This window comes from Dromiciops gliroides, chromosome 3 (genome assembly GCF_019393635.1).
Source record: "Dromiciops gliroides isolate mDroGli1 chromosome 3, mDroGli1.pri, whole genome shotgun sequence".
In the NCBI taxonomy this organism is placed as follows: domain Eukaryota; kingdom Metazoa; phylum Chordata; class Mammalia; order Microbiotheria; family Microbiotheriidae; genus Dromiciops; species Dromiciops gliroides.
The window spans coordinates 658,564,311-658,591,958 of record NC_057863.1 but is presented as its reverse complement, the minus strand read 5'-3'; the positions used below and the strand labels follow the sequence as shown (position 1 = coordinate 658,591,958).

Below are 27,648 nucleotides of genomic sequence, written 5' to 3'. Positions count from 1 at the left end.
ATGGAGGGAATACAGAAGCACCGTGATAAGACTACAAGATTCCCCCAAAAAAGGGTTTGGCAAGGATGAGGACTCAGAGATGTTACCATAAGATAGGGGGTCTATAATGGGTTTCTTTGAATTTTTGTCAGCTGAGGCAGCACCTATTTCTTTATATATATATGAGGGATAGGATAAATATGCTAGATTTTGAGTCTAACAATTCAAATGCCATTACTGAGTCTAACAATTCAATTGTCACTGGAAATTGTTCTATGCCTGCAGTAAATTATTTCATTGTATTTCTTACATGCCTTGGGAATTTTTTGTTTTTTTAGTTATTGGAAGAGGATTTCCCCAAATTCTAGAGATAGCAAGGCAGTTTCTGATATAGTAGGCATTGAGCTTTCAGAATTGATTGTTTATACATAAAGAGAACCTTATTCTGTCTTGCAGGTTGTTGAGCAAAATGGCACTTCTTTTACAACTAGAAAGTTTGTAGATGTTGCCACATGGACCAGTATTGTATAGAAGCATACAAGCTCTGGAGGGGTATAAAAACCTATTGATTTGGGGGCGGCTAGGTGGCACAGTGGATAAAGCACCGGCCCTGGATTCAGGAGTTCCTGAGTTCAAATCCGGCCTCAGACACTTGACACTTACTAGCTGTGTGACCGTGGGCAAGTCACTTAACCCCCACTGCCCCGCAAAAAAAAACAAACAAAAAAAACCAAACCTATTGATTTTGTAACTCAGGGTCTTCCAGCAGGTTCACCTCTGCCGGAGGCTGGCTTTATTGTAAGATAGGCCCTCTCTCAATAAACCTATTTTCTATGGCTTGGAGACTTTGCTGTTTCTGTTCCTCTGTCAGACTTAGAAATTTTCCTGACACTCTATTAGGTCTGTATTCCAAAGAGTTCAAAGAAAAGGGAGAAAGACACGTATGGCCTGGGTGTCCTAGTTTGGACAAAGAGGATAGCAAGGGGCAGAATTGGAAGAAGTCCAGGAGAGTCTGGTCTTGAAAGAGAAAGGTCTGAGTTGCAGAGCAGGGATAAGGAGGGAGGGATTTGGTGGAGGCTGTGGGGGGACTCTCAGATGAGCAGCCTGGTGGGTGGGTGGTGGAACCTTGTGAAATTTGAGCCCTGGGGGGGAGTTTGGAGGCCTGGGAGGACTGTAGAGTGGAAGACTCATTCCAGGGGCCAAGGCCTTCCACATGATGGAGGGCAAAGCTCAGGGAGGAGAGGTAGGCAGGGTCTGAGTAAAGGGAACATTTCTGCCTTCGCAGTTGGATGGGAAGGGCATGACTTTTCAGACTGGAAGGACTTCCCCAGGGTGGTCTGACTAGAGGCAAGGACCCTGGGATCTGTGATTATTTTGCCCTCGCTTGGAGCTGAAATCATTCTGCCTTCCCTTACAGCTGAGATCCTCTGCCCTCTGGAAGCCATCTCTGTGCATGCAGTTCCTAGGTAGGTCTGAGCCAGGAAGCCATGTGACTTTCAGCTTCTGCTGGCCAGCTTTTCCTTTGGATCTCTTCCTCCCTGTTTGACCTCATGCTGAATGTTTTCCACAGCCACCCTCAGGACCCTTACCCCCCAAAGCTGACTTCTTGGCCCTGCCTCGTGCTAAGGCTCCCCATCCCGTCCCAGACATCCTAGGGTGCCATACCCAGCTTTGCCACTGGGTCACACTTGCCTGACCTTAAGGCCTCCCCCATCGGGACTCAGGTTTTCTGGCTTCAGCCTCCCATCAGGATCCACGTGTCCCGTCTCCCTGCCCTCAGCTCCCGTTCAGAGAATTGGTTGTCCTGCAGACAGCCCTAGTTCTTTTGAAGGACCCAGAAGTCCTACCACCTTGCTTCCATGACGTACCTAGCACCTGGGCCCCAGAGTTCCGGTCTGGCCTTCCTTAAGTGGACTGTGGCTCTCATGCTGGCTTCCTGTCAGATCCCAGGCATTTGGCTTCCTCTGCAGTTTTCCTCCGGGACTGAGATGACCGGCCTCCAAGCCTAAGCTCCCAAGGAGGGTGCCAGGAGCCCTCCCCAGCTCCTAGTTAGACTCCAGGACCGCAGACCTCCCACTTTCCCAGGCTCAGTTGCCCTCCTGGAGGCCTTCTGTCACTCAGATGCTCCCTCCTTCCTCCTCAGCATTGTTAGTGTCCTGCCTCCCAGACCCTTCCTTAACTAGGCCTCCTGTTTGAGGGTTGGGGAGAGGGGGTGCAGGGAGGGCAGAGTGCCAACTGGAGGGAGATCTCTGACCCAGGCTTCCTTGAAGCCCTGACTGGTCTCATCTCCCTGTAGAAATCTCTGCAGACCAGCCTCCTGCCCAGGAAGAGAGAGAAAAGGTGCCTCCCCCTCTGGGATTCTTCTCAGCTGAGCCTGCAGAGGACCTAGGCCTGGTCTAAGGAGAGAGAGCCCGGAGCCAGAGGGAATGGCCCCTGGGAGCCACAGACCCCCACCCCAGGTGAGTGCAGTCTGTTGTCCACAGACTTAACCAGCATCAGCCCATGAGGCCGTTTCCATAGACACAGAGGATTGTCCAGGAAGCCGGCGGTCTTTCTTCCCTGTGGATTGTTTGACAAAAATAGGCATGAAATTGAATGCAGCAGTGACCACACTGCCCTGCTCCGTTCTGTGGCCTTTTGGGCTGATTCATGGCATGTGGGCCTCTGGAGCACTAACTCCCCCAGTTGCTGCCCTGTGTGTGTGTGTGTGTGTGTGTGTGTGTGTGTGTGTGTGTGTGTGTTCCTCCCTCATTACAAGTGATATACCCAGGTGGAGGGAAGGAAAGAGAGGTTCTAGGTAAGGGGGGGCAGGCAGTACACTGAGCAAGATGAGGGAGGTGGAGTGCTGTATGTGAGAACCCAAGAGAAGGCCCCTGGGGCTGGATCTCAGGGGACAGGAGGGTGAGGAGTGTCTAATGAGGCTGGAAGGAGCCATGAGGGCCAGCTCAGGCAGGGCTTTCCAGCCCTAGGAGGGGGATGACATTTGACCCCAGAGGCAAGAGGGATCCCCTAGGGTTGGGTGAGCAGAGGAGCCACATGGTCACAGCTGAGCTTAAGGAAAGTGACTTGGGCAGGAGTGGTGAGAGACAGGAAGCAGGGTGACAAATGGGAGGGTGCAGAAGGAAGGGAAGAGAAGGGAACAGGCATTTATAGAGTGCCTACTGTGTGCTGGGCCTGTGCTAAGTGCTTTACAAATAGGAGCTCATCAGACCCTCCCAACAACCCTGGGGCCCGGTGCTGTCATCATCCCCACTGAGCAGGGATGAGACTGAGGCTAAGACAGGTTATGGGAGGGGCATATGGCTAGTCATTTTCTGAGGCTTGATTTGAATCCAGATCTTCCTGACTCCAGGCCCAGCCTGGTTCTGTCCACCTGACTATGGAGATACCTCTGTCTCAGCATCTCACTCTGGAAGGGGGATAGCTTTTCCCTAACAACTATTGAGCCCATCTTCTAGTCTGGGTGGGCTCAGGGGACTAAAGCCTCAGGCTGCTGATTTTGCCCCCTGATCTTGGCAAGACTGATAGCCCCAAAGAGCTCTGCATGTGCCCAGAGGCTTGGCTGATGTGGTCTGAACCAATTGTCAGTGTCCTCACCACGCTGTGGGCAGGGAAAGAGAGAAAGTATTAGAATTTAGAGGAGTTGCAGAAGGCTTCCTGTTGAAGGTCAGATTTTAGTTGGGACTTGCTGGAAGCCAGTAGTCAGAGATGAGAGAGGATCCTCATGATGGAGGATTGTCAGAGCAAGTGCCCTGACTAGAAAGGTGAAGTGTCTTCTTTCTGGAGCAGCAAGGAGGCCAGTGTCATTGGATCATTGAATAGGTGCCTGAAAGAAGGTGGAGAAGACTGGAATACCAGGGGATGTCTGGGCCACGATGGGTGTTGAATGCAAGAGAATTTGTGTTTGATCTGGAGGTGGTCGGGATCCATTAGAGCAAATTGAAGAATTGAGTGACCTGATCAGACCTTTGATTTAGGGAAATTACTTTGTCCACAACATGGAGATTATCACCAGAAACTTTCCCCCTCAGAATACACAGTACCTGCAAACATCTCACCACCTCTCCCTGGAATTTTCATTACATCACAATAAATACATTTCACATCGCCATGTCTCTTTTTCTCATACATGACTTCTCTCATTCCACAGGAGAAGCCATTCACAGTAACTCTTTTTAAAAATTGTATTCCAACAGCATATATAAATAGCTGTTCTCGGTGCTTTTGAAGACTATAGTTTAAGTGTTGGCTCTGAGAGTCATTGACCTTTGAACAAATCCCTTTTCTGTGCTTTAGTTTCGCCCTGTAAATTGTGACAATTATTTTTAACTTTATTTTTAATTTAAAAGGGTTTTTTTAATCATATAAGTATTTTATTATTTTTCAGTTGCATGTAAAGATAGTTCTCAATATTTGTTTTCATAAGATTTTTAGTTTCAAATTTTTCTCTTCTTTCCTTCCCTCCCCCCTTCCCAAGACAGAAATTAATCTGATGTAGGTTATCTATGTACAATCACATTAAACAAATTTCTGCATTAGTTATGTTCTGAAAGAAGAATCAGAACACAAAGGGAAAAACCTCAGGAAAGATAAAACAGCAACCAAAGAGTAGAAACAGTCTGGTTCAACCTGCATTCAGAAGCCATAGTTCTTTTTTCTGCATGTAGAGAACATTTTCCATCCTGAGTCCCTTGGAATTGTCTTGGATCATTGTATTGCTGAGAACAGCTAATTCCATCACAGTTGGTCATCACACAATGTTGCTGTTACTGTGTACAAAGTTCTCCTAGTTCTTTTCATCTCACTCAGCATCAGTCTACTTAAGTCTTTCTAGTTTTTTCTGAAGTGTGGCTGCTCATCATTTCTTCCAGCACAAGAGCATTCCATTACATTGATGTACCAAAACCAGTTTAGCCATTACCCAATTGTTTGGCATTATGATGATTTCCAATTTTTTTCCACCACAAAGAGAGGAGCTGCTATAAATATTTTTGTACATGTGAGTCCTTTTTTTTTTTTTTTTTAGTGAGGCAGTTGGGGTTAAGTGACTTGCCCAGGGTCACACAGCTAGTAAGTGTTAAGTGTCTGAGGCCGGATTTGAACTCAGGTACTCCTGACTCCAGGACTGGTGCTCTATCCACTCTGCCACCTAGCTTCCCCCCCTCCCATTTCCCTTTTTTTTGATTTCTTTGGGATATAGACCTAGTAGTGGTATTGCTGGGTTAAAGGGTATGCACAGTCCCATAGCCCTTTGGGCATTGTTCCAAATTGCTCTCCAGAATGGTTGAATCACTTCATAACTCGACCAACAAAGCATTAGTCTTCCAATTTTTCCACAGCTTCTCCAACACTGGATAACTTTTCCCTTTACTTCTTCCTATTGTCTCATTGAGTCATTAGCTTCCATATCCCCAATTCTGATTCTTAGGGAATTACTTTTCCCAGTCAGCTTTTGTACCTCTTTTTTCACTTGTCCAATTGTATTTTCTCAGGCATTATTTTTTCCCCAAGCTATTGACTTTCTCTTGCATAACTCTCATTTCTTTTCCCAATTTTTCTTCTATCTCTCTCATTTGGTTTAAAAAATTCTTTTTGAGCTCTTTTAAGAGAGCTTTTTGGTCTTTGACTAATTCTTCCCCATTAAGGCTTCACATGTAGACATTTTATCATTCTTGTCCTCTGAGTTTATGTTTTGATCTTTCCTGTTGCCATAATTTTCAATGGTGAGGATTCTTTTCTGTTTCTTGTTCATATTTTAGCCTCTTTTGTGCCTTTGAAGGTAGAGTTCTGCTCCTGGGGTACAGCATGCACTGTCACAAGCTTTTTTTTCTGGGGGCCAGGGGCCCAGGGACTGGCTTTTTGCTCTGAGCCCTCAGCTCTTGCAGCTTGCTCACTGCACGGGAGTGGCCCAGCCTAGTTGGGCCTGTTGGTTGGCAGATACCCCAGCTGGCAGTCTGCCTTCTGCATTGAAGCTGGGGGCCTCACACCTGTCCTGTTGTGCCACTGCCATGCTGAGCTTGGACTGGGGGTCCTCAGCTCCTCATCTATGCTGAGGCTCAGAGCCTTTTGTGGGCTTGCTCAGACACCCTCTGCACTGGGCTGTGCTCCCCTTTGACCCTGGTGAGACGGATCTTTCTTGAGGATCTTCTAGGTTATCTTAAGTCAAAAGATCATTTCAATCCATTTTTTTTTTGCAGGTTTTGCAATTCCAGAATATGTTGAGGGAAATTTGGGAGAGCTCAGGCAGCTTGCTGGTTTCACTCACCAATCTGGGCTCCTTATCCATTTTTTGATTAAGTGTGTGTCCTGGGGCAAGCCACTAAACCCCAAAGCCTTAAATATCCTGGGCCATCTCCAGTGGGGCTGTTGTATGTCTTGCTGCTGGACCTTGATGTCATGGTCCTCCTTTAGAATGAAGGACAAAGAAGGACCCACCCTTACTCACTGAATGGCATAGCCTCAGACAGACTGAGAACTGAGAAGGATCTTGATTGAAAAGGCCTCAAAGCCTCTCACTTCATGTGGGGCCATCTCCAGTTGTCCTGATAAATATCTAGGCACTGGACCAATATGGCTCTGGAGGAGAGAGTGAGGTTGGTGACTTTGCACAGTATTCCTCACTTAAATCCAATTCATTGCAAGTCATGACATGACCTCCCCAATATCTTGGTCTTCTTCAAGAATGAAGGACAAAGAACAACAAACTAACAACAAACAATTGTTTCATAGTGATAGAAAAAAATATAAAATTTATCTGGAAGAACAAAAGGTTGAGCATATCAATTTAACTAATAAAAAAATGTAAAGGAAGGTGGCCTTGCCATACCATATCTAAAGCTATATTATAAAGCCGCAGTCTTCCTAACTATTTGGTAATGGCTAAGAACTAGAGTGCAGGATCAGTGGAAGGGGTTCAGTACACCAGACAGAGGAGTAAATGACTATAGTATACAGTTTGAGAAACCAAAAGATTCCAGCTTCTAGGATAAGAACTCCCTATTTGACAAAAACTGCTGGTTAACATGGAAAATTGTATGGCAGAAACTAGACATAGACGAACATCTCACACCTCATACCAAGATACAGTCAAAATGGGTACATGATCTAGATATAAAGAGTGGTGCCACAAGCAAATTAGGAGAGCAAAGAGTAATTTATTTGTCAGATTTGTGGACAGAGGAAGAATTCAGGACCAAACAGGAAATAGAGAACATCATGAAATGCAGAATGAACCATTTTGCTTACATGAAATGAAAAAATGCTTGCAGAAACAAAATCAATGCAACCAAGATTAGAAAGAAAGCAGGAAGTTGGGAAACAGTTTTTATAGCAAGTGTTTCTGATAAAGGCCTTATTTCTCAAGTATAGAGAGAACTGAGTCAAATGTATAAGAACACGAGCCATTCCCTAATTGATAAATGGCCAAAGAATATGAACAGGCAGTTTTCAGATTCAGAAATTAAAGTTACTTCTACTCCTGTGAAGAAGTTCTCTAAATCACTTTTGAGTAGAGACATGAAAATTAAAACAACTCTCAAGTACCACCTGACACCTATCAGATTGGCTAATATGACACAAAAGGAAGATGATAACTGTTGGAGATATGGGAAAATTGGAACACTAATGCATTGTTGGTGGAGTTGTGAACTGATCCAACCCTTGTGCAGAGCAATTTGTAACTATGCCCAAAGGGCAGTAAACCTGCACAATATTTAATCCAGCAATACCATTACTAAGTCTGAATCTCAAAGAGATCATAGAAAAGAGACCTATATGTGCAAAAATTTCTGTAACTGGTTTTTGTGTGTGTGTGTGTGTGTGTGTGTGTGGTGGCAAATAATTGGAAATGGAAGGAATGCCCATCGATTGGGGAATGCCAAACAAGTTGTGGTATATGAATGTAATGGAATACTATTGTGCTATAAGAAATTATGAACAAACAGATTTCAGAAAAATCTGGAAAGACTTAAGTGGACTGAAGATGAGTGAAGTGTGCAGAACCAGGAGAACATTGGACACAGCAGCATTGTGCTATGATCAACTGTGATAGACTCAGCTTTTCTCAGCAATACAGTTCTACCAGAGGACTCCAAAGGACTCATCATGGAAAATGCTCTCCAAATCCAGAAAAAAGAAGTGTGGAAGCTGAATGCAGATCTATTTCTACTTTTGGGTTGTTTTTTTGGTTTCGTTTTTGGAGTGATTTTTTTCCCCTTTTGTTGTGATTCTTTTACAACAGGATTAATGTGGAAATATGTTTAGTGTGATTATAGATATGTAACCTATATCAGATTGCTTTTTCTATTGCGGAGGGAGGAAGGAACAGAGGGACAGAGAAAACTTTGGAATTCAAAATCTTATAAAAACAAATTTGAAAACTATTTTTACATATAACTGGAAAAAATAAAATACTGTTAAGATTGGGAAAAAAGGAAGTCTCCATTAAAAAATATATTTCTAGCTGCTTATTTCTGTTGACAGATTGGAAACTGAGGTAATGCCCTTCAATTTGGGAATGGCTAAAAAAGTTATGGCATAAGAATGCAATGAAATAATATTTTACTTTATGAAATGATGAGCAGACAGATTTCAGTAAAACCTAGAAAGACTTATATAAACTGAGGGTGAGTGAAATGAGCAAAACCAGGAGAACATTATACACCATAACAGCTATATTGAGCAATGATCATCTATGAAAAACTTAGCTCTTCTCACCAATACAAATGATCCAAGATAATTCCAAAGGACTCATGATGGAAAATGCTATCCACATCCAGGAAAAAAACTATGGAGTCTGAAAGAAAATTGTGGCATACTATTTTACTTTTTCTCCTGTTTTTTTCTTTTTCATGGTTTGAGTGAGATTTTCCCCACCCTTAAATATAAGTGATTTAATAGTAGTACTAATCAGTTTATAGACCACGAACTGTGATTTAAAATATTTAGATATTCTTTAGTAGCTTAAGAAAATCATAATGAAGTAAGATAGATATTGAAAGCAGCTAAGGCAAATGATAACTTGCCTACTCTACAAGCTTAACCAAAGATTCAACTACCTGACTTCCAATTGTGGTTAGGTATAACCACCAATCAACATAAAGTTCCGATATCTAAAAGAGTAACTTCTGAGCTATAAATCAGAGTTGGAGAGAAGTTGGAAAGCCAAGCTTAACCAATACGGTAGAGTCTTGATAGCTGAGAAACAAGTTAGAGAAATATAGGCCAGAGAGGCAGCATCCAAGATGGCAAAGATGCAATCTAGTATCTGGTTTCATATGTTATGAGCCTTTTACTTAGTAACAGTGTTATTTTAAAACAATACATAGAATGGCAAGTGACTTTGCTAGTGTCTGACTGATGGTTTCTTTCTCCCTATTCCACACTTATTGTATTTGTACTGCTTGGATTATGTTAAGTAGTGGGAGGAGTCATTGTGTCTAAATGTTGCTGGATCCTGAGGCTTGGGGTCTTTGGGTCTAGACCTCAGACTGGCTTTACTATTATTATTTTTTGTTTGTTTTGTTTTTACAGGGCAATGAGGGTTAAGTGACTTTTCCAAAGTCACACAGCTAGTAAGTGTCAAGTGTCTGAAGCTGGATTTGAACTCAGGTACTCCTGAATCCAGGGCTGGTGCTTTATCCACTGCACCACCTCACTGCCCCAGCTATAAATATGTTTGTGCATGTGGGTCCTTTGCCCTTTTTTATGATCTCTTTGAGATAAAGACCTAATAGTGGAGAAAAGATACATTTTGAGCAAAAGTAAAAATTGTGAATTGAAAGTTAATCTTGAAAGTTTAGATACAAAGATGTTTAGCATTGGTACTCAAAACCAGTCTAAAGAAGATAGGAGCCGCTTGACTAGTCAAGGAGTTAATCTCTATTTCCTAAGCCCTTTGTACCTCCTTGGACAGAATAACGGGAGAGGAAATGTGTCCTCTGTGTTCTCCTAAAGTGACTGGGGAAGGGAGGTACTGAAGGGGACATTCATTCAGTACCTTGATCTCTAAGAACAGCCAGTCTAGCATCAAACGGAGTTAATGATGTTTTCTCAAAAGATCACTTTAAGGACAATGAGCCACTTGGTATATCAAAGCCTCGGTGGTAAGAGTGCAAAAGATGTCCTTGGGCTTCTCAGAGTTAAAAGAGGAAAGAGACTGGTTGGGGGTGGCATAAAGATGGCCAGAGAGCAGCAGGAGGGGCACAAGGGTTGGGCCTGTGGAGAGTTCTTCCCAGTGAGCATGGCCAGGGCTCTGGGGGGGCTCTAGAGGGCTGAGTGAAGCAGGAATCATGGCATGTTCAGGGAAGAATAGTGCCCCTGGGGTGAGGGCTGCCAAGGCCTTTTCAGGGCTGCTTTCCCCTTTGGTATCTCCCTGGTCCAGCCAAGCCTCACCTGGCTCCAAGAAGCTGTATCATGCACAGCAGCCACAGCCCAGTAAACTATTTCAGCACAAGGACTAACCAGGTTGGAGTTAACTGAGGTGGGGGGGGGGCAGGTGTCTACCCCAAGAGTATAAAGACATCCCCCTGTGGAATGGGTAGAAAAGAACAATTTATCCCAATGGCCATGAAGGCAGCTGAAGCAGGTACTTTGGAGCACTGAGAGCTTGCTTAGACATTGAACACCAAGGTATTCCACTGGCAAGCCAAGGCCATGCCCTGCAGCTCAAGCCATAACCAGTTACCCTGATTCTGTTCTGCCCCTGGACTGTGACAACTCTGGAAGCAGGAGTGAGGCTGATGACTTTGTGCAACTCTGACTCAAATGCAATTTATGAATGAATTAGAAGACATCACCCATACCACTTTACTGTTTTTCTCTCTCTCAATGTCCTGTGGTGACAGGCACGTGATGTAGCAGCAGACGTAGATTCACTGGCAGGTATAGCTACTACCCTGCACACAGGTGGCCTAGGCCCCAGCCCTCTTCTCCCTGAAAGCAGCAGGGGCACATGGCAGCACCCTGGGTATCTTAGCATGGCTGGCCAGATTCGTATGCATTGTTCACCTCCTGGAATGAGGAATGGGATAGAAAAGATGCCCTAAAAATAATCTGTGTACTCATTCTTGGCCTGATTAGCACAGCATGCGGGGATCCCACCTTCCTGTAAAAACAAAACCAAAAAAATTTCTGCACGGGTGATTCCACTCCCCATCAGTATATGAAATGTGTGCGCCCTTAGGGACAGCAATCAAGTAGGCCTGAAAGATGAACAGAGATGAAAGAGAACTCAGGCAGCATCACATCCCAACAGCAGCCCTAAGTAAAACAAGGCTCACAAATGAAGACCAGCTTCCTGAAGTTGGGACTGGAGACACATTTTTTTTTTTTGAGTGGCCACAGTGAAGGGGAGCCCAGGGAATCTGGTATAGGTTTTGCAATCAAAACTAATCTAGTCCCCAAGCTTGTATACCTAACAAAAGGAGTGAATGAAAGTCATGTGACAGTGTGCTTGCCTTGCAGAAAAATGCCAAGGCTATGGACCAAAGACCTATGGTGCATCTCAACTACTCAGTGAGGAAGGGGACACACTGGTAAATGATAAGGACATGGGCTGAATACATCCATAATCATCTCAATAGACTGTCATCAATCAATCATGAAGCCACTGGCCATTTACCTCAGGTTGAAGTCAATCCCTCTCTAACCAAATTTCCAACTGAAGAAGTTTGAATGCCATTAGCTCCTCCCCTCTGACAAAGCATCTGGTGCTGATTTTATTCCAGCTGAGATTTACAGTGTGTGGGTCCATTGCTCCTACAAACCTTGGCTAACGTTTTCTGGAGTACATGGAAAGAGGAAGTTATCCCCCAGGAGCTCAGGGATGCCTCCATTGTCCATGTGTATGAAGGTAAAGGAAATGGATTGTCCTGTGACTATCAGAGGAGACTCTCTCTCCATCACTGCTGGCAAGATTCTTTCCACAGTCGTCCTAAACCGGCTGAGCCTTCCCATGGAAGATGGTCATCTACCTGAGAGCCAGTGTGGCTGTAGAAATGGCTGAGGAATGGCGTTTGCTCCCTGACAATGGCAGGATCAATGCAAGGGGCAGAGCAGAGGTCTGTACACAATGTTCATCAGTAAGGCCTTTGATACTGTCAGTTGTGAGGAGTTATGGAAAATTATGTCCAAATCTGGTTGCCTGTAGAACTTTATCATCATTGAACATCTATTCCATGATGTTCGACTTGCCTGGGTTCTGGATCATGGACTCCTGCCCTTTCCCAGTCAGATGCCTTCAATGATGTGAAACACAGCATCAATGTCACCTATTGAAATGGGTAAATTATTCAACTTGAAAAGACTACAAGAGAAAAGTAGAGGGAGCCATTAGGGCATAATTTTATTGTTTGCTTATTTGCAGATGACTATGCATTTAGTGCACTCTCTGAAGTTGATATGTCACAAATTAGGGGTCAATTCTCTGTTGCTTATTTTTGCCTAACAATTAACGCTAAGAAAACACAAGTGCTTCATCAGCCAGCACCACCCCATGCATAGCTGGAACCATCAGTTCCAGCAAGTGGAGAAGATTTAAATCCTGTAGATATGTTCACTTCCCTTGGCAGTCTACTTTTTTTGTGTGTGTGGGCAATGGGGGTTAAGTGACTTGCCCAGGGTCACACAGCTAGTAAGTATCAAGTGTCTGAGGCCGGATTTGAACTCAGGTACTCCTGAATCCAGGGCCGGTGCTTTATCCACTGCACCACCTAGCTGCCCCTGGCAGTCTACTTTTCAGGGATGTCCACATTGATTATGTGGTTGACTCATGCATTCCCAGAACTACCTCAGTATTTTGAAGGCTCTGAAGAAAATTGTGGGGACAGGAAGTATTAGACTGAATACCAAATTGAAGGTCTGGACCTGTGGTAGAGCATTCTGAGGGTGTACTGGTCTGATCAGCTGGTCAGACATTGAAGCATGATTGTAATAGTGATGTCAGTTTGGTCCTCTTTGAGAACAAAAGACACCAGGCACTATACTACTTATGAGAGAGATAGCTGCAATTAATAGAATAATGCCCACTGCAGTGAGCTTAAATTCTCATAGAGCAGACAAGAAGTACTGACAAACACAGGTACAGCATCAATAGTGTAATGATTGGAATGATGCCACCTACTGGAGACTTGCTGTGGGAAAGCTCCACCATGAGGAAAATGCCTCAGAGGCATTGTGGCTTTTCCTTGGCGTCAGGAAATGATGTTTGCTCATGGGTGCTGTCTATCAAGGCTACCAGCCAATCAACTTGAGGAGCCTCCTATTTTCTGGGAGGAGACAGGAAGGAGGAGAGAGAGCCTGTGTGGAGAGCTCTCGCTCTTTTGGGTTCCTGACTTGGTGGTGGTGGCGGCAGAGGACTTCACAGGAAATTTGAGGAAAGACAGGAATGCCAGGCTGTTGGAATTTTGTTCTCAATCTTTTTCTTTCTATTTTTCAATAAACCCTTAAAACCCTAAACTCGTTTTATCAGTGATTTTAGTAAGTTTCCCCCAAAACTGGGGGAACAGATTAGAATCCACATTTAGAATCTTAAATTACACAATAGGATTGGATAAATTCAGATAAATAGAATGGTACTCAATAGAAAGTAATTTGAAGGAAAGGCTCCAAGTGGTTAAAGATATCAGGCAAGGCTTTATGCAGAAAATATGTTTTCAAGGGACATAGGAACTGCAACATGGAATAAAAGAGGCAGAAAGGCAAGGAGGAAGAGCAGAGCCCAGAAAGAGAGAAGGCCAGTGTGTCTGGGTACAAAGGCAAGAGGGTGAGTGGTGAGTGTCTTATGAGGCTGAAAGAGAGGATGGGACCAGGTTTATGTGGCATTGAAGCTAAAGGGAGGGCTTGCTATATGATCCTAGAGGCCACTGGAATTATCTGAGTAGCAGAGTTACATGGTCAACTCCATGCTAAATTCAAGAAGTTTGGCAATAGTGTAGAACATGGCCCAGAGTGCTGAGAGACAAAAGGTAGGGCCACCACTTAGGAGACTGTGGGATGGAGGAAAAGGACAAGGATCAACATTATCATAGAGTTTACTATGTACCAGGCATGGTGTGAAGTTCTTTACAAAGAACATCTCATTTGATCCTCAGAAGAACCCTGGCAGGAAGGACCTCTTAGTATCCTTCTTTTGCAGCTAAAGCAGTTGAAGGAAATAAAAGTAAAATTTGCATACATTTGACAAATCACATCTTTTGAGGAAAAAAGTGAAAATGGCAAAAAAGTGAAGCTATTTTCATGTATGTGAAAAAGAATGGCTCTATGCAATGATCCACAACAATCCCAAAGGATAAAGCTTACTATTGACCTCCAAGGTAGCTGATTGAATCATGTTGATTGAGCACAGACTGAAGGAAGCCACTTTTTTTCATTTTTTCTTTTATTCAAGTTTTCTGATACAAAATGATTGTCTTGACTCTTGGTGCCAAATGTTCTAAAGTTTTTAGGGGTAAGTTGTGATAATTTCTTTTTCAAAAATAAACTGTTAATATCTTATGAATAAGGTTGATCTCCAACCACAGTCAAAAAATTATATGAAAAATGTAATTTTTTTAAATCAATGAGTGAGTTCTCCTTTCCCTTTCATAGGTACCCTTATTTTTATGAAACTAAATACTAAAATGAATGAATATATTCCAGTAACTAGTGAAAGCAATCATAAAGCAAAGACATAAAATTTATTTTGGCTATGACACATCATACCTGATGTTACCCCAAGCCCTCAGTATTACAGTAGATAATTTTTCTTCATTTTTCCAGAAAGTGATTCTCATAACTCTTGCTTCAGGACAGATTGTAAGAAATTTTTATTTTTTCTTTTCTTTTCTTTCTTTTTTTGAGGGGCAATGAGGGTTAAGTCACTTGACCAGGCTGACACAGCTAGTAAGTGTAAAGTGTTTGAGACAAGATTTGAACTCATGTCCTCCTGAATCCAGGGCCAGTGTTTTATCCACTGCGACACCTAGCTCTCCTTGTAAGCAATATTTCTTAGGAATGCTCTTCATGGGGGCACCTAGGTGGTACAGTAGATAAAGCACTGGCCCTGGATTCAGGAGGACCTCAGTTCAAATCTAGCCTCAGACACTTGACACTTACTAGCTGTGTGAACCTGGGCAAGTCACTTTACCCTCATTGTCCCCCCAAAAAAGAATGCTCTTCATGCTTTTATGTAAGGAGGACTTTATTTCAGCCTTTTTGGAAATTAACTCAGTTTTTTTTCTTTATTCTCTTCTCAGTGATGACTAGTAATGTTTTTTTTCCTGCCCAGAATATACAGTATTTGCCAACTTCTCATAAATTCTTTATAAAATTTCCTTAACATATCCCTTATGACATGTAACGTATCCCTTTGGGTGAGGAGAAATTTGGTATTACCTTGCTTTCTTCTTCATAGTCTCTGGTACTTCACTCACAGAGCACATACCTTCTCCCTGAACCTATGATGAGAAACATAGTAAAACCTTTATTCAACTTTTATCATTCTAACATGCTTCTCACTTCAAATATAAAATGCTTTTCTCAATATTCCATTGGGCTCTTATTGAATATGGTTTTGTAAGGAATTAATTGTGATTTGTGGTTTCCAACACCCCATCTACTGTGATGTTTAAAATTTAACTGTGATGTCTAAAAAATCTAATGTGTGGTCACCTTAAATTAGAAGCTTTAGCACCAGTCTCTGGGCATTAAGCATTTATTAAAGTATACTAGGTATTAGAAAAAAGAGGACATGTAGAGTTAAGAAAAGGCCTATCTAGCCTAGAGTTCCAGGCTGGTTTGGTTCTTCCTCAAGTCCTCCACCAGGAGCCTGTTTCAACCATGAACTCACCACCACCTGGAATCTGTAGTTCTAAGGGGAATCAGTTGTGTAGTGTCTCCTGGTTCAGTCTGGAGGTCAACCAACCCCAGCTCCTTTCTCTTTCCTCCTTTTTCTTATTCCTCCTCCCAGAATTCTCCCTTTTCCTTCCTGCCTCTCCCACCTTAAGGGAGATTCTTAGCCATTGTGGAAATTTATTTTGATTTGGGGACCCTACCTTTGGGCTGAGATTAAAAAGCCTTAGGCCCTCAGGGTCTTTTCTGTGTGGGAGGTGCTGGTGCCCCTCCCCCTCTACTTTAGCTGAGCCCAAAAGCCCCGTGGGCTGTATAAGACCCAGGTCAGACAGCTGGGGGAAGGGATCCCTGCTCCCTGCTCCCTCCACCCTGAGCAGAGCTATCCACGAGATCCTAGGCTTATTCAGGTCGGGTCTCTGGCGTAGCCCATGCTGAGGCACGTGATGCTTGAGCATTCCCCCCCCCCCCCCCCAGCCCCAGCTGAAGCCCTGGCTGGTGGATTAGCTTGGGGTCTGTGGGGGCACAAAAAGCCCTGAGATTTGAGTGGAGAAAAGAAAGATTATATATAGACCTGGGAGTTAGACCGCGGCAGGACTTATGGCCCAGTTATAATTTTTCTAAACTTATAATTTTTCATATAGTCATAAATTTTCATAAATCCAATCATATAATTTTCCAGACTAGATTAGTTATTAATAATTAATTTTTTTACACCATGCTGAGGCTCCAATTGGTTCAACATACCCCCTGGGCTGTCCCCATTCTAATTTGGCCAGGCCCATGTGGGTGTGGGGGAACTCCTAGGTGGGGCTTAGGTACTTTGATGGATGCTTTGAGTCAATCAAATGTTCTTTGTGTTATTCAGTCCCACCTAATATACATAACAAATCTGATCAGAGTTCCTTTTGTTTTATTATCTTCTCCTGGTAGAACTGTTTCCACTGACAGGAGAAGGGGAGAAGGGGAGATGGTGAGACATTGGCACCTTAAAAACCAGTCTCTTTGGGCAGGTGGGGCTCGTTAGCCTTGTCAGGCAACCCACCTAGGGGAAGGAAACCCTGATTTCAAACCTCCACTGCCTTGTGGCTATACCCACATATGGGAGAGCCTTCGGGAGTTAACCCTGAGGAAAAATCAGGAGTCGGAGTCCCTTAGGCAGTTGGATGTCGGAGGTCACATCCCTCTGGCAACTCCTGCGGCGGCTCTGGTGCCAAACTGTACTGGCTCTGCCTCTCCTTTGCATCCACCAGTGTTGAGGAGAGGGAAGACCTGCTATGCTGCATGGGCAACAGCTTGTTTTCCATATTGATCCGCCCAGGCCAGCGCCCTGGAGAGGACACTCCAGCTACTCCTCATGGGGTAGATACAACATGGGATGCGGCAGTTACCGGTTATAAGTCACTCAGGAGCTGTGGCTCCCGTATTGGACCACACAGCCATGCTGTGGCCTGTGGCTCTTCAAGGTGCTGATCCATGGTCATCCATGACAGGTGGAGGCCTACTATTATCTCTTCAAGTACACACCCATCTTCTCTTGGGCTTTTCAAGGTTACATCTTTTCAGTCTGACCATGACGAAGCAAAGATGGGGTCATGGAAACCCCAAATCACAATTAATTCCTTACAGTTTCAAGTGTTGTTGCTGCCTCTCATAAATATATGAGTTTTGGGCAAATGCCTTCTGTGCTTCAGTTTCTTCCTCTAAGTTGATGAGGGTTGGATTAGGTGAATTCTGACGTCTTTTTCATCTCTAAATCATGTGACTTTTGATGACTTAGGAGTTGGTGACCTTCAAGGATGTGGCTGTGGATTTCACCCAGGAGGAGTGGTGCCTCTTGGACCATCCTCAGAGAGAGCTGTACAAGGAGGTCATGCTGGAGAATGCCCAGAACCTGCTCTCTGTGGGTAAGGACCTTTGCCTCTGGTGACTCTCAGTTACTGACATGGTAGCTCCCTGCTCCTCATCCTGCCAGGCCTAGCAAGTTTATCCTGATTCTTCTTTCTTTGTTCCCTCAAATTCCAGTCCAGATGTTGGGAAAAGTAGGGAATGGAATAAGCATTCATACATACCTGCTTTATATCTAGCACTGGACAAAGTGTATTATCCTCATTGTCATTTGACCTTAGCAACATCCCTATGAGTTGGGTAGTATTATCATCCCCATTTCATAGGTGAGGTAACAGGCAAACAGGTTACACCACTTGTCCAGGGGGACACAGCTCCCATGTACCTGACACTGGTTTGAAATGGTCTTAGTGACTCTAGGCCCTGGGCTGTTACCACTGCACTACCACAGCCTCCAATTTGTAGATGATTGAAGCTAGGCAGTGTGCCCATCCTTCTAGGAAAGAGCTGAATAAAGGGGAAGTTTTCTGATACCAAATGGCCTGTGTGATCTCAGGCTGCCTCCAAAGATCCCAGCAATCAATATCTTGGGAACTGTCCTTGAGACATCCTGGGAACCATCCTGTCCTCTTTGCTTCCATCTTTTCTTTCCATAAAGTAGACTAAATTGTATATTTCTCTCAATTCTCATCCTACCTTATTCTATATTCCTAGGACTTCCAGTTTCTAGAGAAGATTTGCGCTATCCTTTCCAGGAAGGGGAATCACTAGGGATGGTAGAACACAAAGGTCCAAGGAACTCCTGTCTAGGTGAGTGACATAAATCAGGTATATGAGGGCTCTTATGACAAGAGGTCTCCCAAGTGTTGTGGTGCAGGGAGTGCTAGACTTGTGAGCAGGAAGGGCTTACTTGGAATTGATTTTTAGACACATTTCAGCTGTGGGATCCTGTGCAAGTGACTGAAGCTTACAGCCCCAATTTCTTCATACAGGGGAGCAAGTTAAACTCCTTGGCCTTTCAGTTTCCTTTGTGGCATTTAAAATCAAATGGGAGGGACCTATTTCTGTCCCAAGTTGTAGGGAAACTTAGCTGGGCTTTCAAATATATCGCTACTTAGAAATTAGAGGCTATAGCACCAGTTTGGAGCATTAAGAATTTATTAAAGCATATTAAATATTAGTAAAGATGGAGCACATGGCCCCAAAAGTTCAGAGGGGAGAGTGGGATAGTGGGCCAAGTGGCTGTTCCTTCAGAGTCCCAAGGCCAAGAGAGAGAGTCCAGGAGCATAAGCTACTTGAGGTAAGGAGGAGAGGTGGCCCTTACACACTGCTTCAAGCTAATTGGCCAGCATCATTCAAATCTATTGGTTCATTGGACTTGAGGGTGGTCTGGAGCAGTATGTGCTGATGTCAGAGCCCAGAGGACAGACTCTCTGTGGGGGGGCAAGGCTTTTCAGGTATGTGTGGATTTAACTTCTATTGTCTGTATTCACAGTCCAAGGTCCAACTACATTTCCTTTAAAATTCTTCTGACTCTGGGCTGACCTTAAGAAAGGTCAAGCAAGGGGGGCAGCTAGGTGGCACAGTGGATAAAGTACCGGCCTTAAATTCAGGAGGACCTGAGTTCAAATGCAGCCTCAGACACTTGACACTTACTACCTGTGTGACCCTGGGCAAGTCACTTAACCCTCATTGCCCTGCAAAAAAAAAAAAAAAAAAAGGTCAAGCAAGGCTCTCTGGGTTCCCTATAACTCCAATATTTTCTCACATCTTGTAGTTATAAAATTTTGATTGTATAAGAAGTCATCATTTTGAAGTTTGGGGCATCGAACTCTCCTGAAAGCATCTCAGATGGGCTGAGGGTATCCATTCCGAATTCTTTCCTAGTCTTTATTCCAGTCAATAAACATTTATTAAGGGCTGCTAGGTGGCACAGTGGATGGAGCACTGGCCCTGAAGTCAGGAGGACCTGGGTTCAAATCCAGCCTCAGACACTTAACCCTAGACAAGTCACTTAACCCCAATTGCCTCACCAAAAAAACCCTCCAAAACCCCCAAAAAACGAACAAATAAACATTTATTAAGCACCTACTATGCTAAACACTAGGAAAACAAAGAATGGCAAAAGATAAGCCTTGCTCTCAAGGAGTACAGTCTTTTTTAAAAATAACATCATTTTATGCCTAATCATGATGGTTGGGAATCACTGCACAATGAAATATATTAATGCCTCAACCATGTATCTACTTGTTCCAGCAGAAAAGTATATGGTCAAACAAGACATAGAGAATATTATGAAAAGCAAGATGGAAGACTTTGATTACATTAAATTAAAAAGCTTTTGTACAAACAAAACCAATGCAGCCAAAATTAGAAGGGAGGCAGAATACTGGGAAACAATTTTTAGAGCCAGCATTTCTGATAAAGGGCTTATTTCTAAAATATATAGGGAACTAAATCAAATTTATAAGAATCCAAGTCATTCCCCAATTGAGAAGTGTTCAAAGGATATGAAAAGGCAGTTTTCAGATAAAGAAATCAAAGCCATCTATTGTCATATGAAAAAAAAATGCTCTAAATTACTATTGATCAGACAAATCCAAATTAAAACAACTTTGAGGTACCACCTGACACATATCAGATTGACTAATATGACAAAAAAGAAAAATAATAGATGTTGGAGAAGCTGTGAAAAAATTGGAACACTAATGCATTGTTGGTGGAGTTGTAAAGTGATCCAACCATTCTGGAGTGCAATTTGGAACTATGCCCAAAGAGCTATGGGACTGTTCATACCTTTTGACCCAGTGGTACCACTGCTAGGTCTGTATCCCAAAGAGACTATAGAAAAGGGAAAAGGACCCACATGTACAAAAATATTTATAGCAGCTCTCTTTGTGGTGGCAAAGAATTGGAAATTGAGGGAATGCCCATCAGTAGGGGAATGGCTAAACAAACTGTGGTATATGAATGTAAAGGATTACTAAATGTGCTATAAGAAACGATGAGCATGAGGAATTCAGAGAAACATGGAAGGACTTATATGAACTGATGCTGACTGAGAGGAGCAGAACCAGGAAAACATTGTACACAGTAACAGCAACATTGTGTGTTGAACAATGGGGATAGACTTGGCTCTTCTCAGTAGTGCAACAGTCCAAAACAGTTTCAAAGAACTGGTGATAGAAAATATCTCAACATCCAGAAAAAAGAAGTGTGGATTATGAATGCAGATTGAATCATACTGTTTCTCCTTTTGGACTGTTTTTTTGTTTGAGGTTTTTCTTTTGTGCTCTGATTCTTCTTTCAGAAGATGACTAATGTAGAAATATGTTTGATGTGACTGTACATATACAACCTGTGTAAGACCACTTTCCATCTTGGGGAGGAGGGAGGAAAGGAAGGCAGGGAGAAAAGAAAAAATTGGAACTAAACATCCAGTGTAAACAATTGTTGATAACTATCCTTATATGTAATATGTAACTGGAAAATGATAAAAGAAAATTTAAAGAAAAAAGAAAAAGCACTGGGCTTGAAAAAAAAAAGAGAAATATATAGGAAACAAACCTTAACAATTCTTTACTGCATAAGGTGCCATTAAATTTTTTTTTTTTTTTAGTGAGGCAATTGGGGTTAAGCGACTTGCCCAGGGTCACACAGCTAGTAAGTGTTAAGTGTCTGAGGCTGGATTTGAACCTAGTAAATATTTTTTAATAAACATTTTTATTTTAAAGTTTTGAGTTTCAAATTCTATCCCTCCCTCCCTGCCTCCTTTTCCCACACCTTCCCTGAGGCAGAAGTCTATCAGGTACATGTTATATGTGGAAAATTATATAAAACATTACCATATTAGTTATTTTATATAATAAAACACAAAAGAAAAAAGTGAAAGAGTCTCTGTTCAACATCAGTTCTGTCTTTGGGGGTGAAGAGTATGTTTCATCATTAGTCCTTTGGGATTGTCTTGGGTCATGGTGTTGCTGAGAATAGTTAACTCATTCACAGTTCTTTATCGAACAACATAATTGTCACTGTGCACAATGTTCTTCTGCTCATCAGTTCATAAGAAGGACTTTCTGAATCCATCTTACTTATGCTCCCTTATAGCACAATAATGTTCCATTACAATCATCTCCCACAGGCTGTTTAGCCATTCCCGATTGATGGACATCCCTTTGATTTTCTTAGCCACTACAAAAAGAGCTTTTATAAATATTTTTTCGCTTTTTTGGGATGTCTTGGGATATAACCCTAGTACTGCTGGATCAAAGGGTATGCACAGTTTCATAATTCTTTGGACTTAGTTCCAAATCATTCTCCAGAATGGTTGGATCAATTCACAACTCCACCAAGAGTTTAGTAGTTTCCCATTAGTGTGAGGTGCTACCTCAGGGTTGTATTAATTTATATGTCCCCAATCCATAGTGATTTAGAACTTTTTTTCATATGACTATGGATAGCTTTAATTTCTTTGTCTGAAAACTGTCTGTTCATATTCATTGACTATATACCTATTGGGGAATGACTTCTATTTTTATTAATTTCATTCATTTCTCTATATATTGGAGAAATGTGGCCTTTGCCAGAGATATATGTTTCAAAAATTCTTTCCCAGTTTTCTGCTTTCCTTATAATTTTGGTTCAATTGGTTTTGTTTATGCAAAAGCTTTTTAATTTTATATAATAAAAAGTAACTATTTTACATTTTGCTATTCTTTTTATGTCTTCTTTGGTCCTAAATTCTTCCCCTGTTCCATGCTCTTTTATGATTTTTTTTTTAGTGAGGCAATTGGGGTTAAGTGACTTTTTTAGTGAGGCAATTGGGGTTAAATGACTTGCCCAGGGTCACACAGCTAGTAAGTGTTAAGTGTCTGAGGCTGGATTTGAACTCAGGTCCTCCTGACTCCAGGGCCAGTGCTTTATCCACTGCACCACCTAGCTGCCCTCCATGCTCTTTTAATTTGCTAAAGGTATCACCCTTTATAACCTTATTTTAAACAGTGTGAGATGTTGGTCCATACCTAGTTTCTGCCATTGTCTTTTCCAATTTTCCCAGCAGTTTTTGTTAGATAATGAGTATTTCTTAGGAAAGCTTGGATCTTTGGCTTTGTCATATACTAGGTTAGTATAATCAATTACTATACCATAATATATAGTTATTCTTTTCCACTGATCTACTACTCTATTTCTTTGCCAGTACCAGATTGTTTTGCATGAAATAATTTTTAGCTAAAATCCCTTGGACTTCATCATCCCACTAAATGGGATGCAGTATGAGAGGACCATTAGAAAATCCTGCTGTTACCTTCCTAATAAAAAGATGTTGGATTCAAGATATAATTTGAAACATAATAAAGAGTTAATTTAAGAATTCTTGGATAACCTGAAAGCCATAATCAGAAAAAGAGCCTTTTAAAGACATTATCAGGGGCAGCTAGGTGGTGCAGTGGATAGAGCATCAGCCCTGGAGTTAGGAGGACCTGAGTTCAAATCCAGCCTCAGACACTTAACACTTACTAGCTGTGTGACCCTGGGCAAGTCACTTAACCCCAATTGCCTCACTAAAAAAAAAAAAAAGTCAAAGGGAAAAACAGGTGAAATTGTCCTAATAAATTCCTTTTATAACACAGACATGGTGCTGATTCCTAAATGAAGAAGAGCCCAAACAAAGAAAATTGTAGACCAGTTTCACCAATGAACATTAAAGCAAATTTATAAAACAAAATATTAGCAAAGAGATTACAGAAATATATCACAAGGATCACACACTATAACCAAGTAGGAATTATATCAGGAATGCATGGCTATTTCAATTTTAGGAAAATGATTAGCATAATTGATCTTATATATAAGAAAAACAACACAAAGCATATGCTTATATTAATAGATGCAAAAAATCCCAAGTAATTTATTCAAAACCTTAAGCATTATCTACAAAGCTAATTAGCTAGACATGATGCCAATAAGATCAGGAGTGAAACAAGTATGCCCATGATCACTCTTATCCATTATGACATTAGAAATCTTAGTTTTAAGAATAAGAGAATAAGAGAAGAAAAAAAATGAAGGAATTAGATTAGGTAATGAAGAAACAAAACCAGCCAATTGGAAAATGCTTGTAATTCTTTAGAAATAAAGTCAGTTCTATACAAATAGAAGACAACAATTTCTCATGAATAGGCTGAGCTAATATAATAAAAATGACAATTCTAGGGGCAGCTAGGTGGTGCAGTGGATAAAGCACCTGCCCTGGATTCAGGAGACCTGAGTTCAAATCCGGCCTCAGACACTTGAGACCTACTAGCTGTGTGACCCTGGGCAAGTCACTTAACCCTCATTGCCCCACCAAAAAAACCCCCCCAAAAATGACAATTCTGTCCAAATTAATTTATTAAGTGCCATACCAATCATCCTATTCTGCTGTCTGCTTCTATTCTTTTTTATTTGTTTGTGAGTGACTTGCCTAAGGTTACACAGGTAGCTGACTCCCTGTCAAGTGTCTGAGGCCAGATTTGAACTCAGGTCCTCCTGAATCCAGGGCTGATTTGCCACCTAGCTGTCCACTCTGCTTCTGTTTAATAGGAGAGTTCATCCTATTCACATACACCGTTATGATTACTAAGTATATATTTACCTGCATCCTATTTTTTCCCTTGTTTGTATTTTTCTCTTTCCTTTTCCCCTGTCTCTTCTTACTAGTGTTTTGTTTCTGGCCACTTCAGTCTACTCTCCTTTCTATCAGCCCCACCTTTCTCCTCCTAGTTTTACCTTCCCTTCTATCAGCACCCCACCCTTTTCTCTTCTCCATTCCCCTTTTACTTCCCTAAAGGGTAAGATAAAATTCTATACCTTACTGAGTGTGTATGTTATTCCCTCTTTGAGCCAAATCAGATGAGAGTAAGGTCTTTTGTGGTTCTTTATGTGATGGTATTTACCCCACTCTGCCTTCCTTTTCCTTTTCTCCCCTTATAATCCTTTTTGTTATTCCTTATTGTTATTGTTGTTGTTGTTGTTGTTTTTTAAATAACATTACATCAGAATTAGCTCAAGACTCAACTCCTATTTACCTTAATATAAAGTTCTCAAGAGTTACAAGTATCTTCTTCCTTTGTAGGGATGCAAACATTTTAACTTTAGTGAGTAACATTTTTACCCCCTTTTAATCTTTTCATGTATCTCTTGAGTCTTGTATTTTTAGATTGAATTTTCTGTTCAGTTCTGGGCTTCTCTTTCAAAATGTTTTAAAGTCACCTATTTCACTGAATGTCCATTGTTTCCCTTGCAAGATTATGTTTAATTTTTCTGGGTAGTACATTCTTGGTTGTAATCACAGTTCTATTGCCTTCCAAAATATCATATTCCAAGGCCTCTAATCATTTAATATAGAAACTGCCAGATCTTGTGTAATTCTGATTGATCCTTGATATTGAAATGGTTTCTTCATGACTGCTTCCAGTATTTTCTCCTTTACTTTCTAATTCTGGAATTTGACTACAATATTCCTTGGCATTTTCTTTTGGGATGTCTTTCAGGAGGGGATCAGTGAATTCTTTCAATAACTAAATTTTCCTGTGGTTCTAAGACATTGGGGCAGTTCTCCTTAGTAATGTCAAAATATGCTGTCTAGGCTCTTTTTTTGGTCATGTTCCTCAGGTAGTCTAATTATTCTTAAGTTGTCCCTCCTGGATATAGTTTTCAGATTTGTTATTTTTCATGTTTTCTTCTACTTTTATATTCTTTTCATTTTGCTTTACTTCTTCCTCTTGTCTCATTGAATCATTAGCTTCCCTATGTCTAATTCTGATTCTTAGGGAATTATTTTCCCCAGTCAGCTTTTGCCTCTTCTTTTCCATTTGTCCAATTGTATTTTCTGAGGCATTATTTTCTTTTCCATGTTATTGACTTTCTCTTGCATAACTCTCATTTCTTTTCCTAATTTTTCTTCCATCTCTCTTATTTGGTTTATAGAATCCTTTCTGAGCTCTTGCAAGAGGGTCTGTTGGTATTGAAACCTATTTTTCTTACCCTTTAAGACATCCCCTGTAGGTTTTTATCATTGTTGTGCTCCTGAGTTTATGGTTTGATCCTCCCTGTCATCATGGTAATTTTTTTTTTTTTTTGGCGAGGCAATTGGGGTTAAGTGACTTGCCCAGGGTCACACAGCTAGTAAGTGTCAAGTGTCTGAGGCCAGATTTGAACTCAGGTCCTCCTGACTCCAGGGCCGGTGCTCTATCCACTGCACCACCTAGCTGCCCATCATGGTAATTTTTAATGGTGATGGTTCTTTTCTATTTCATATCCATATTTTATCCTCTTTTTTGCCTTTTAAGGTTGAGTTCTGCTCCTGGGGTACAGCATGCTCTGTCCCAGGCTTCTTTTTCTGGGGGCCAGGGGCCCAGTCATTAGCTTTTTGCTCTGAGGCCTCAGCTCCTTGCAGCTTGCTCACTGCACTGGAGTAGCCCAGCCCAGTTGTTCCTGTTGGGTAACAGAGACCCCAGCTGGCACATTACCTTCTGCATTGAAGCCAGGGGTCTTACAACTGGCCTGTTGTGCTACTACCATGCTGAGCTTGGACTGGGGGTCCTCAGCTGCTGATCTGTGCTGAGGGTAATAGCCCTTTGGTGGCTGGCCCAGACACCCTCTGAGCTGACTTGTCCTCACCTTTGACCCTTGTGACCCAGACCTTTCCTGAGGATCTTCTAGGTTATCTTAAGGCAAAAGATTGTTTCACTCCATTTTTTTCCCAGGTTTTACAGCTTCAGAATATGTTGAGAGGCCTATTTTAAACATTGTTTCTAAGGAAAATTTGGGGGAGCTCAAGCAGCTTGCTGGTTTCATTCCCCAGTCTTGGCTTCTTATCTATTTTTTTGATTGAGTGTATGTCATGGGGCAGGTCACTTAACTCCAATTGCCTTTAATATCCTGAGCCATCTCCGGTGGTGCTGATATATATCTTGCCACTGGACCATGGTCTTCATGAATCCAGGGCCAGTGCTCTATCCACTGAGCCACCTAGCTTCCCCTCCAACATTTGATTTTATAAGATTTCTAGTTTCAAATTTTTCTACTCCCTCCCTCCCCCTTCCCCGAGGCAGCAAGTAATCTGATATATGTTATATATGTACACTAAATATATCTCTGTATTAGCCATGCTGGGAAAGAAGAATCAGAGCAAAAGGGAAAACCTCAAAGAGGGAATAACATAAACACTCAAGGGGGTATAGTAATATATTTTGCCCTGAGGGAATGTGGGAGGGGAAGGGGAAAAGGGGAGGAGAGGTGAAGGAAGGGAGGGAAGATTGGGGCAGGGGCAGTAAAAAGCAAAACACTTTTGAGGAAGGTTAGGGTGAAAGAAGATAGAAAATGGAGTAAATATCAAGGGGAGGGAATAGGATGGAAGGTGATACAGGAAGCAATAGTGTGATAGAAATGATGAGCAGGACGCCATCAGATGGTCATATGAAAGGTGCAAACCATCAACAGAGGAAGAGCTGATGGTGTTGGATACAGATTGAAGTGTGGTTTTGTTTATTGGTTCCTCTTTCTGGAGTTATTCTGTCTGTTTTCTTTCACAGTTTGACTAATGTGAAGATGCCTGGCATGCCTGCACATGTGTGACTTGTATTGAATTGCTTGATTTCTTAGAGTGGGTGAGGGAGGGAAGGAGGAAGAAAAATTAGGACACAAAATTTTTTTTTACATCAATGTGAAGAAATGATGAGCAAGCAGATTTCAGAGAAATCTGGAAGGACTCACACGAACTGATGCTGAGTAACATGAGAGGAACTGGGAAAACACTGTACACAGCGTCAACAACATTGTGTGTTGATCAACTGTGATAGACTTGACTTTTCTCAGCAATACAATGGTCCAGGATAGTTCGAAAGGACTCATGATGGAAAATGCTCTCCCCATCCGGAAACAAGAACTGTAGAATTTGAATGCAAATTGAACTATACGGTTTCTACTTTTTGTTTGTTTGTTTTCCTTTTTTGA

At 42.0% G+C, this 27,648-nt stretch overlaps 2 protein-coding genes across 2 annotated transcripts in view; both read left to right on the top strand.

The window, feature by feature from the left end:
* The window catches only part of LOC122746591 (zinc finger protein 850-like), a 125,956-nt gene that overhangs the window by 94,290 nt on the left and 4,018 nt on the right, over window positions 1-27,648 (top strand). The gene's annotated exons all lie outside the window — the stretch shown is intronic.
* On the top strand, window positions 1,154-27,363 carry LOC122746609 (zinc finger protein 74-like). The gene is made up of 6 exons (XM_043992355.1): window positions 1,154-1,445; window positions 2,276-2,438; window positions 11,443-12,038; window positions 17,585-17,711; window positions 18,367-18,462; window positions 27,228-27,363. Exons 3-6 carry the CDS (start codon window positions 11,940-11,942, stop codon window positions 27,230-27,232), a joined length of 327 nt encoding a protein of 108 aa, XP_043848290.1. The 5' UTR covers window positions 1,154-1,445; window positions 2,276-2,438; window positions 11,443-11,939; the 3' UTR covers window positions 27,233-27,363.

Excerpts from the sequence above, each read along its gene's own strand:
- LOC122746609 (XM_043992355.1), top strand. The coding sequence starts at position 11,940 with ATGGTCATCTACCTGAGAGCCAGTGTGGCTGTAGAAATGGCTGAGGAA. Across the intron at positions 12,039-17,584 it reads ATGCAAGGGGCAGAGCAGAG|GAGTTGGTGACCTTCAAGGA; the intron begins GTCTGTACACAA and ends TTGATGACTTAG. Across the intron at positions 17,712-18,366 it reads CCAGAACCTGCTCTCTGTGG|GACTTCCAGTTTCTAGAGAA; the intron begins GTAAGGACCTTT and ends CTATATTCCTAG.